Source organism: Somniosus microcephalus, chromosome 10, assembly GCF_052327205.1.
Source record: "Somniosus microcephalus isolate GS21.2 chromosome 10, FLI_Smic_1.0, whole genome shotgun sequence".
Lineage (NCBI taxonomy): Eukaryota > Metazoa > Chordata > Chondrichthyes > Squaliformes > Somniosidae > Somniosus > Somniosus microcephalus.
The window spans coordinates 147,733,521-147,745,849 of record NC_140996.1 but is presented as its reverse complement, the minus strand read 5'-3'; the positions used below and the strand labels follow the sequence as shown (position 1 = coordinate 147,745,849).

The 12,329-nt window shown below is 44.8% G+C and overlaps 1 protein-coding gene across 1 annotated transcript in view; it reads right to left on the bottom strand.

Moving 5' to 3' along the window:
* cnot11 (CCR4-NOT transcription complex, subunit 11) overlaps nucleotides 1-1,802 on the bottom strand; it is a 37,204-nt gene extending 35,402 nt beyond the window's left edge. The window contains exon 1 of the mRNA XM_085998941.1: nucleotides 1,224-1,802. Coding sequence (XP_085855067.1) covers nucleotides 1,224-1,794 — 571 coding nt within the window. The 5' untranslated portion in view covers nucleotides 1,795-1,802. The remainder of the gene's footprint in view (nucleotides 1-1,223) is intronic.
* Between the last annotated feature and the right edge of the window lie 10,527 nt (nucleotides 1,803-12,329).

Below are 12,329 nucleotides of genomic sequence, written 5' to 3'. Positions count from 1 at the left end.
TTTTTCAAAACTGGAAAGGAAATGAAATAGATCGAAGGCAGGGCTGCGATAGAACAAAAGAAACATTAAGAGGTATTCAAAACCAGACGAGATGGTAATAGGACAGTGGACTCCGTAAGGGTGACCTCGAGCTTCCGGTCGCCTGTCTTTTTAATTCACCGCTCCATTCCCACTCGGACCTCACCGTCCTCGGCCTCTTGCATCGTTCCACGGAAGCTCAACATAAACTCGAGGAACAGCACCTCATCTTCCGATTAGGCACTTTGCAGCCTTCCGGACTCAATATCGAGTTCAACAATTTCAGATCATAACCTCGGCCCCTATTACATTTTTACTTATTTTTTTTCCCCCACCCCTGTTTTGGGTTTTACCTTCCCACCCCGGCTTTCCTTTCTTTTCTCTCTCCCACATGGCAGCTGTCTCTCATTCTGCCAGGACATTTCACACCTAATCTGAGCCGTCTTTTGTCTCCACTGTCCTATTGCCATCTCGTCTGGTTTTGAATACCTCTTTACTTCTTTTGTTCTATCGCAGCCCTGCCTTCGATCTATTTCATTTCCTTTCCAGTTTTGAAAAAGGGTTCACCTGAAACGTCGACTATAATTTCTCTCCACGGATGTTGCCTGGCCTGCTGAGTTTTTCCAGCATTTTCTGTTGTTATTAATGGTTCTAACACACTGTCTCCTAGTTCCCCAGTGTGAATTTTCATGGTATACCATGCTCCATAGCCCAAAATTACATGAAAGACAGACTTGTATTTTACATAGCACTAAATCTCAAAAATCCCTCAAAGCGTTTCACATACAATTTCATTCTGAAAGTGCATTGACTGTCGCTGTGTGGAGAGGAAATTGAGTAGAACTCCGTCCACTTTTGAGAGATTTTTCACACCCAAGTGAAGCACCAGAAAAAGCTGAAAGATTTTGCATTAATGTCTCATCCAAAGAACACCACCACCGATAATGCAGTACTGGAGGATCAATCTAAATTGTGCGCTCTGGTCCAGGATGAGAATGCAAGTTAAAGAAACGTAAAACCCTGACCACATTCTTTCAAAAACTCAAGACGCGGGCTCTGCTGGTGGTGAGACCCCCTCCCGGACTCTACAAACTCTCAGAGAATCGCTGATCACCTTCAGGGAGGCGGCTGTGGGTGGGGAGGGGGGAGTGGCGGCGTTGCCCAGGTCTCCGGACCGCCGCTGAGATTAGACAGGGGCCGCTTACCTAGGAGCTGCTTCTCCGGCTCCTCGGCCACTGGGGCCGAATTCAGCAGGTGCGCGAAGACGGCGGCGAAGGGGTTGGCGGCCAGCGGCTCGGTGCGGTACATCTCCCAGAGCAAGTAGAGGGCGGTGAGCCGCTGCTGGGGGCTGGGCAGCAGGTCGGGCTGTTGCAGCAACATGACGAGCGTGGAGCCAACGCGGAAGTGGTCGTGCTTGGCGAAGTAGTGGTGGAAGGCTGTGGAGAGGCCCTCGAACGTGTTGCTGGTCGCCTCCTCGCAGATGATGCCGATCAGGCTGGTCAGCTCCTTGGGAGCCAGCGTCATGGTTACCGCGGGGGCCGCCGCTAACGCTACTCTCGGTCCACGCCCGGCTGCCTTCCCCTCTGTGTGTGGGGGAGGAGAAAAAACAAACATAAAAATGAAATGTAAAAACCGGCCGGGCCGACCGACCGAGCCGAGCCAGGCAGGGCCGGGCCGCGCGATCAGGCCTCGGTGCGAAAAACTGCCGTAAACTACCTCCCAACCGTGCGGCCAATCCCTGTCCCGGGTTACAGCACTGTCGCAAAGCTTGGCCATTCAGCACAAGGGCTGGGCTAAGTTGTGGTGTGTTGTCACTGTGAGCAGCAATTTGGAGAGAAGCTGTTTTGTTATTTAAAGAGGTGGTGTGACTTAATATTACATTTCTTTCCTCATATCAAATGATATAGAAAGGATAATTCCAGAATATCACTCCAGGAGAGTTGGACCACAGGAAGTAGAATAAATTGATACTGGAGAAATACAAGTTTAGAACAAAAATTCTATCTTTATTCACAATTGATTATAATAATCCATTAGGCAGGATAGTAGAGAGAAAGACAGAGGCATTCAAAATGTTATAATGGGTCATGGGTTCTTATCGAACAGAGGTTGGATCTCTCCTGATATCTTTATTGACAGATAGCTTCCAGCTAGGCCATAAAAACTGCAAATTCCACAAGAATACGCACAAAACAAAAACAGAAAATGCTGGAAATAATCAGTAGGTCAGTCAGCATCGATAGAGAAAACAGCAACATCTTATATTTATATAGCACCTTTAACATAGAAAATAATTTTAAGGCACTTCACAAAGGGATGATGAGCTGAAGAACAAGATATTAGGCTGAATAAAAGCTTAATCAAAGTGGATTTGAAGAAGGGTCTTAAAGGAAGGCAGGAAGCAGGAGAGAATCACAGAGGGTGGGGCACAGGTGGCTGAAGATATACACACCAATGGTTGAGCGAAAGGAGGGGTGTGCACAAAGGCTAGAGTTAGAGGAACAGCGAGTTGGGGGGAGTTGTCAGCCTGGAGAAGGTTACAGATATAGGAGAGGGGCAAGGACACATTGGGATTTAAACATGAGGCTGAGTAGCTTAAATTTGAGGTGATCCAGGACTGGGAGCCAATGTAGATCAGCAAGAACAAGGGTACTTGGATGAGTGGGACTTGATGGAGAATAGGATACAAGCAGCAGAATTTTGGATGTTGAAGTTTCCGGAGGGTGGAGGATTAGAAAACAGAGCACGGAGATTAGTATGATAGCAAAATACTGCAGATGCTGGAAATCTGAAATAACAACAGAAAATGCTGGAAAAACTCAGCAGGCCAGGCAACATCCGTGGAGAGAAATTAGAGTCGACGTTTCGGTTCTAACCCTTTTTCAAAACTGGAAAGGAAATGAAATAGATCGAAAGGCAGGGCTGGGAGAGAACAAAAGAAGTGAAGAGACATTAAGAGGTATTCAAAACGAGACGAGATGGTGATAGGACTAGTGGAGACAAAAGATGGCTCAGATTAGGTGTGAAATGTTCTGGCAGAATGAGAGACAGCTGCCATGTAGGAGAGAGAAAAAAAAGGGAGGGGGGAGGGAAAAACCAAAACAAAGGGGTGGATAAAAAATATAAGTAAAAATGTAATAGGGGCCGAGGTTATGATCTGAAATTGTTGAACTCGATATTGAGTCCGGAAGGCTGCAAAGTGCCTAATCGGAAGAGCAGGTGCTGTTCCTCGAGCACTGAGATTGTTGAGTCTGGAAGTGGCAATGGCATTGATGAGAGTTTCAGCAGCAGTTGGGCTGAGGCAAGGGCGGAGGCTGGGAATGTTACAAAGGTGGAAGTAGGCAGCTTTGTAATGGGGAGGATATTGGGTCAGAGCTCAGTTCAGGCCAAATCAAATGCTAAGGTTGCGAACAGTCTGGTTCAGCCTGAGACAGTGGCCAGGGAGGGGGATGGAATTGGTGGCAAAGTTTACCTGGAGGAAACTGCAGCTTATTCAAGGCTTTATATCAAACAAACAGTCAGACAACACAGATGTATTGAAGGGGTCAAGAGAAGTGGGGGAGAGGTGGAGCTGGGTGTTGTCAACATGCATATGGAAGCTGACCCCATGTATGTGGTTGATGCCATTAAGGGTCAGCACGTAGATGAGGATGAGGGAGCCAAGGATAGATCCTTGGGGGAATCTGGAAGTAACAGTGCAAGGGTAGGAAGAGCCATTACTGGAGATGTTGTGGCTACAATCGGAAAGCTGAGAGGAACCAAGGGAGTGAAATCCCAGTGAGCTGGACAACAGATGAGAGACTTTGGAGGTGGATGACATGCATAATCATGTCAAAGGTGTCACAGAGGTTAAGTAGGATGAGGGGAAATAATGCACCATGGTCACAGTCATCGGATGTCATTTCCAACTTTGATTAGGCCATTTTGATGCAATGGCAGGGGTGGAAGCATGATTTGAGAGATTCAAATACAGAGTTGTGGGAAAGAAGGGGACAGACTTGAGTGGGAACAACACGTTCAAAGAGTTTGGAGAGATAAGGAAGATTGGAGATGGTGTTTGACAAATTTAATAGAATTGTTTGAAGAGGTGACCAATTGGATCGACAAAAGGAATTCAGTATAACAAAAGCAAAATACTGCAGATGCTGGAAATCTGAAATAAAAACAGAAAATGCTGGAAACACTCAGCAGGTCAGGCAGCATCTGTGGAGAGAGAAACAGTTAACGGTTCAGGTCGATTACTTTTCATCGGAACTGGGAATTCAGTAGATGTAGTGCATATAGATTTTCAGAAAGTGTTTGATAAGGTGTCTCACAAGAGGCTTATTAGAAACTTCAGGCATATGGCATAAGAGGAAATGTAGCAGCATGGATAAAAAGTTGGTTGACAGACAGGAAACAACAACAACTTATATTTATATAGCACCTTTAACGTAATAAAACATCCCAAGGAGTTACGGAGGAGGACTTCAATCCCAAGGAGGACTTCAATCACATAAACCTAAAAACTGTACTACTGAAATTCCACCAGAATGTTTCCTGCCCCACAAGAGGGGAGAACACTCTGGATCAAATCTACACGAGCATTGTAGACGCTTATAAGGCCATTCCCTGCCCCCACCTTGGGAAGTCTGACCACCTCTCCCTGTTTCTAGCCCCGGCATACAAACCGCTCATCAAAAGAGGGAGAACATCAGTGAGAGCAGTGAAAGTATGGCCAGAGGGGGCAGTATCGGAGCTTCAGGATTGCTTCGAACGCACTGATTGGGGCATGTTTGCCCATAATGACATCGAGGAATACACATCCACAGTGCTATTCTACATTAACAGCTGCGTCGAGGTCGTCACGACCCACAAAAATATCAGGACATACCCCAACCAGAAACCCTGGATGAACGGAGAGGTCCGCTCACTGTTGAAAGCACGCGACGCAGCATTTAAATCTGGCGACACGGTGGCTTACAGTGCAGCTAGGACCAACCTAAAAAAGGGGATCAGGACTGCCAAAAGGAAACAGATACTGCGGATAGAGGATCATTTCCACAACAACTCGGACCCCCGGCGCATGTGGCAAGGCATCCAGTCCATCACTGACTACAAGGGCAAAAACACCAGCCCCCCGGTTAGCGATGCCGCCCTTCCGGAGGAGCTTAATAACTTCTACGCTCGCTTCGACAGGGACAACAGGGAGCCGGCTACCAAAGCCTTGCCACCCCCGGAAGACCAGGTGCTCACTCTGTCGACCTCCGACGTAAGGGGTGTTCTACGCGGAGTGAACACACGAAAGGCTGCTGGACCGGATAGCATCCCTGGATGGGTACTCAAGGAATGTGCTGATCAGCTGGCTGATGTCTTCACCGCCATCTTCAATCTGTCATTGGCCCAGGCAGTAGTCCCTACATGCTTCAAGACCGCTACCATTATTCCTGTGTCAAAACAAACGGCTGTGACGTGCCTGAACGACTATCGACCTGTCGCACTCACACCCATCATAATGAAGTGTTTCGAGAGACTGGTCCTGGCTCCCATCAAAGCCAGTGTTCCCGCCTCTCTTGACCAACACCAGTTTGCCTATCGTGCAAACAGATCAACGGAGGATGCAATCACAACTGCTCTACACTCGGCACTGAATCACTTAGATGGTAAGGAGACCTACATCAGAATGCTGTTCATAGACTACAGCTCGCCATTCAACACTATCGTCCCCAACAAGCTGGCCACCAAACTCCGAAATCTTGGCCTGAATACTTCCCTCTGCAACTGGACCCTGGACTTCCGAACAAACAGACCCCAGTCTGTCAAATTAGGTAACCACACCTCCCCCCCTGACCCTGAACACGGGGGCCCCACAAGGATGTGTGCTGAGCCCCCTCCTCTACTCCCTCTTCACCCACGACTGTGTGGCTGTTCATGGTTCCAACACCATCATCAAGTTTGCGGATGATACCACGGTAGTAGGCCAGATCACCAACAACGATGAGTCAGCCTACAGGGAGGAGGTCCAGCATCTCGTGAAGTGGTGCGCCGATAACAACCTGGGCCTTAACATCAAGAAAACCAAAGAAATCATTGTGGACTTCAGGAAGTCTAAAGGCGGAAGTCACACCCCCATCCACATCAATGGGGCTGTGGTGGAAAGGGTGGACAGCTTTAAGTTTCTCGGAGTCCACATCACGGAAGACCTCTCCTGGTCCCTCAATACCTCCTCTCTGGTGAAGAAGGCCCAGCAGCGCCTATATTTCCTAAGGAGGCTGAAGGGATGTAACCTGTCACCCCTGATCCTCTCTAACTTTTACCGCTGCACAATAGAGAGCATCCTGACAAACTGTATCACAGTATGGTATGGCAGCTGTAGCTACTATGACCGGAAAGCCCTGCAGCGGGTAGTCAAAACTGCCCAACGCATTACCGGCCCGGCTACCGACCATAGAGCACATATACCAGAAACGCTGTTTACGGAGGTCACGTTCCATCATCAAAGACCCTACCCACCCCAGCCACAGTCTGTTCGCCCTCCTGCCATCTGGGAGATGCTACAGATGCATTCGCACCCGTACGACCAGATTTAGGAACAGCTTCTTTCCCAGGGCTGTCATCCTACTGAACTCCACAAATAAACTCTAAAGCCTGCACATCTGCCAATGCACTTTATTATGGTTATGTTAATGTATTACAAGCCAAATGAATGTTGAATGTTTAAATGTCTTAATCTAAATGTACACTCTTGGGAGCCGCAAGCCTACATTTCATTGTACTGCACTTGTGCACTAACAATGACAATAAAAGTTGATTTGATTTGATTTGATTTGATTTTAAAGGAGTGTCACTCAGATTGGAGAAGTGTTGCAGGTGGTGTATCCCAAGGGTCAGTTCTGGGTCCACTTTTGTTCTCAGTACTTAGAGATGATTTGAACTTGGGCATGCGAAACACAATTTTAAAATTTACTGATGACATAAAAATAGGTGTTTGGCAAACAGTAAGAACTGTAAAAGACTTCAGGAAGACATGGGTTAGTGGACTAGGAGATGCAATTTAATGTGGATAAGTGTGAGGTAATACATTTTTGGGGAAAAAAAGGAATGGGAGTATAAACCACTGGAACTACACTATAGGATGTGGGTGAACAAAGAGAGAAAGGATTGCTGCAGTTGTACAGGGCCTTGGTGAGACCACACCTTGACTATTGTGTGCAGTTTTGGTCGCCTTATCTGAGGAAGGATATTCTTGCCATGGAGGGAGTGCAGCGAAGATTCACCAGACTGATACCTGGGATGGCAGGAATGACGTATGAGGAGAGATTGGGTCTATTAGGCTTATATTCGCTAGAGTTTAGAAGAATGAGAGGGGATCTCATTGAAACTTATAAAATTCTAACAGAACTGGACAGACTAGATGCAGGAAGGATGTTCCCGATGGCGGGGGAGTCCAGAACCAGGGGTCACAGTCTAAGGATATGGGGTAAGCCATTTAGGACTGAGATGAGGAGGAATTTCTTCACCCAGAGAGTGGTGAACCTGTGAAATTCTCTACCACAGAAGACAGTTGAGGCCAATTCATTAAATATATTTAAGAAGGAGTGAGATATATTTCTTAAGGCTAAGGGGATCAAGGGAGAAAGCAGGGACAGGGTACTGAATTTGGCTGATCAGCCATGATCGCATTGAATGGCGGAGCAGGCTCGAGGGGCCGAATGGCCTACTCCTGCTCCTATCTTCTATGTTTCTATGTTTCAAATACATAATTCCTTGAAAGTGCAAGTGCAGGCTTGTAAAGCCATAGAAAAGGCCAACAGTATTTTGGTTTTTACATATAAGGGCATAGAATACAAGAGTAAAAACGTAATAATACATTTGTTCAAGGTCACATTTAGTGTACTGTGTGCAGTTTTGGGTGCCCCATTATAAAAAGGATGTTAAAACTATGAAGAGATTCACTAGGATGATGTCTGGGATAGGAAACTAGAAACTATTTGGAGAGACTTGAGACACTGGAGGTATTTCCACTTGAGCAGAGAAGGCTAAGAGATTTAATAGAGTTCTTTTAATATGAAGAGTTTTGATAGAGTGAATAGGGAAAACTATGCTTTGGTTTGGAAATTGTGACTAAGAAGTGAAGAGACATTTCTTTACATGTAGCGTTGTTGGAGCATGGAATATTTTGCCAGAGGGGGAGTGGTTGAGGCAGAGACCATTTCATCCTTTAAAGGAAGATTGGATAAATATTTGAAGCAGAGGAAGATATAGGGCCATGGGGAGGGATTTGGGGCAGAGGAATAAGTTTTGATTTGTTCTAGCAAAGAACCGGTACAGATATGGTGGGTCGAATGGCACCTTCTGTGCTGTAGACAAATGTGGTTCTATGGGTGGTGATGTACTAATTGAGTGGCTAAGGTGCAAATGCATCTGCCTGGCTTGTCTCCTCTGATCTCGCCAAACAGGTTTTCATCCCTGCCACTGCACCAAAATGGCCCTAATCAAAGTCAGAAATGAAAAATATGCACTGGATACATGCGGCAGGTCCAAACTGAGCGAAGGGCCATCTTGGAATGTCCATTCTATACGGACATTGACCGTTTGGAACAATATTCAAGTGCATAAAAAATGTTACTGATCCCATAGATTAATACCATCAGTGTCAACTATTGGGAATCTAGAAATACACTGACATTAAATAGGAGTACAGCGATCGAATTAGAAACCAAGGAGGAGCAAGGCTTCTGGTTAAAAAAAATCTCTAGATCTGACTTTGAATCCTAATTCAAAGCAAGGCTTTTGCATCTTACTGCTCCAGAATTTTAATTCTGCGTTTGTATCAAAGCTAAAAGTTCCTAATTTTCCTCTCCTCAGTGTGAATCTTTCAGTAGCCAATTTGAATTGCTCAGTCACTGAGCAAGCATGCATAAAATGCATAATTTTATAATTTTTAAAAATTGGGTAGTACAACAAGAGAATTAAGCCACCAGATGGCAGCAGTAAACTATTATGCTGTCATGGAGAGACTGCTCAGCATTCAAAAGCTTGGAAGAGTAAAAGTGCTTTTTACATTACTGTACAGCCGTCAGCTCCAAAAGCTTGGGTCTCATATAGCTGACTGTACTGGCAAATATAAACTTTCCCCCTTCTCACGATTTGTCAGATCTGCTGCTTTCCACGATGGCCTTTGAAACATTCTGAATTGGCTTAGTGTATCAGCTTGCTTGTGTTGTGATTTTTCTTATGAGATGTCGGGGAAGGAACGTAAAATTATGATGTTGAGGAATAGGGGAAGTCCACAATAAAAAGCATCATATATAAACTCTGAAGCAGCCTTCATAGGCTGAATGGCCTTTACTTGCTCCAAACTTTCTTATGTTCTTCTGATTGCACCAAGACTGGGCCTACTCATACCTGTTCCCAGCCTACACTCTGATTTTGAATTGAAGAACTATTTTCATACAAGATGATTAAATAATTCAATGATCCTGTGTTTCCACTCCCCTTTAGGACTGTTGGAGGCTAATTCAGAAAATGATCTATCCATTTTCAGATTTGGCCTCCCACAAGCCTACAGTAGAGTTGAAGCAGAGAGAAGATAGTATAAAAGTGCAGGAGAGTGGTGCAAAGAGATCAGTTTGTCAAAATTGGGTGTTAAAAAAATGACAAGAGAAGCTAGGGAGAGCATGACCTCTAAAAACAAGCTCAGGAATAGCAGACAATAATCGTTTCCATCACAGCACCACGGATTGTCAAAAGCAGGTCAATGTGGGATCATGCACATACAGAATGTGAAGAATATGGCAACTGATACACAATGTGATATTTTTCCTGGAGACAGTAATCCAAATCATCTCAAATTAGGATTTGCATGCAGTACTTAACTTATTGCTCACCCCTACAGCCTTTAATTACATATTTTACATCATATAGTCCATTTGTAGAAAATGTTTGACCTGATGCCATAAAACTTCATAGGGTCTGGAGTCAATGTTGAGGACCCCCGGGGCCACTCCCTCCCGACTGTATATCACTGTTTGACTATAATATAACTCTAACTGGCATTATGTTGTGAGTTTTATTCAGAAGGCCTACAACAATGGCTGGCATGTGAAATGGAAATGCAATATTAGTACACTGGGAGGTAATTTTCTGAGATTATGCTGAAAACTCATTGGGGTAAATTTATCTTTTCAGCACCATTGTGCGGAGCTTCAAATGCCAGTATCTCATAGTGGTAATTTGGGCATGGACCCCTCCTAACCGCCCGCCCCCCCCCCCCCCCATAATTTTCCATTCATTAATTTTAATTGATGAAAACTACTGGGAGCCTGCCCTGAATTCCTGTTATGCATTCCTGGTTTGAAAAGCTGTGTGCCGGGGCACTGACAATGAAAATGTATTTCATTGGTGGAGACAGAGTAGAGGGAGTTTTATCTTGTTTTGAATTTGTGCTACACACGACTGGGGAGTATTTGATACCGACACGAAGATTGGAGAGTGGAAGTCCCTGATATTTCTCACCTAGATAACCAAAAAAAAACAATTTTTTTGCAAGGTAGTAATGATTTTCACCTTTTTCTAGATTTTCTCCTGACACTCTTGAGCTCCCTCATGCCATGGAGCAGCACCCACTAAAAAGGTTGGTAGCTGCTACATTACTAAAGAGTTACAATTTTTTTTAAGTGTAGCGATAGAGGGTAAATTTGACAAGACACCGCTTCCAGCAAAGAATCTCGCTCAACTGGAGTCCAAATAGGACAATAAGGTGCAAAAGTCAGTGCTCCCAATTCACTGCACTCCTGATTCGCTGCCTTCCTGATTTTCCGGTCATTTAGTTTTAATGGCCAGAAAATTGGGAATGCTGTGATCAGATGCACTGACCTCTGCATCCAGTTCTTTGATATGTGTACTGTGGGGAGAGAATTGAAAAAAATACCCGTAGAAGTATTGCAGCCAATACAAGTATCAACAACATCTCTCCTACAATAATTAAAGAGAGGCTACAGAAGTTATTATGGCAAAAGAGCACTCAGGGAAGTGATGTACTAATTAAACTTTGAGGCTGAGCGCATAAAAAGTGGTTGCTTAAGGGTATTTATATTAAAAAAAAACTTATGACAGTAAAGAACAGGGAAGCAAACGAGTTCCTGATTGAGTAAAAAATGGAACTGATTCATCTCAATCGTAGTTTCTGTGGGATAGAAGCCATACCAAAACTGCACTTTTTTGATGATTTCGGTGTTTGGGGGTAGGGCTGCGCTTCTCTTTATGACTGATGTTTCATTTTTAATGGAATTATGACTTTCTTTTGGACTCTACCAAGTTGACAACTACTAAGCTAAAGAGTAATCAAGAAAGCTAATTTATAAAAAAAGAGGACAAACCATATCAATGGGTACTGGGAGAGTATCTAGTTTTCATATCAGATTACCTCAACTAGCCAAACCTCTCCTCAGGCTCCCACTTGCCCTGGTCCTAAATCTGCATCTATCCCTAATTCTCTTCTGCCTCCCTTTATACCCTTGCTGAGCTCATCTCATTCATGAGACCCACTTCTCACTCCTTTGACCCGATTCCCACTAAACTGCAGACCACCCAACTTCCCTTCTAGGCCCCTTTGCTAGCTGACACTATAAATTGTTCCCTCTCTTCAGGTACTGTCCCCCTCCCTTTGAAAACAGCGGTCATCACCCAAGCCCTTTAAAAAACCCACCCTTGACCCTCTTTGTCCTTGCAATCTACTACTCCATCACCAATCTCCCTTTCCACTCCAAAATCCTTGACTGTGTTGTCGCCTCCTAAATCTGTTCCCATCTTGCCCGCGACTCCCTGTTTGAATCTCTCCAATCAGGTTTCTACCAGAGCACCAAAATGCCCTGAACTAAATCATGAATTACATCCTCTGTGACTGTGAGCATGGAGCATTATCTCTCCTCGTCCTCTCTGCAGTCTTTGACATGGTGGAGCACAACATTCTCCTCCAACGCTTCTCCTCCATGGTCCAGTTTGGTGGGATCACCCTCCCTTAACTGTACACTTATCTGTCTGATAATAGACTGAGCATATCCAGTAATAGGTTTTCTTCACCATCCCTGCACTCTTACCTCTTTGGCTTGCATCCATTTTTTCTGATTACATTTTTGTGACACGCCTTGGGATATAAATGTAATTTGTTGTTGTGGTTGCCCATTTGGAGCATGTGATCAGTGATTTTACCCTATAATGACAAAAGAAACAATGGACTTGTCAACAATAGCATGAGCGCAAGAAAATAGTCTCTCGGTCGGAAAGAAGTGTCTTATAATAAAACTACTAAAAAGGGAAATCTATTAGAT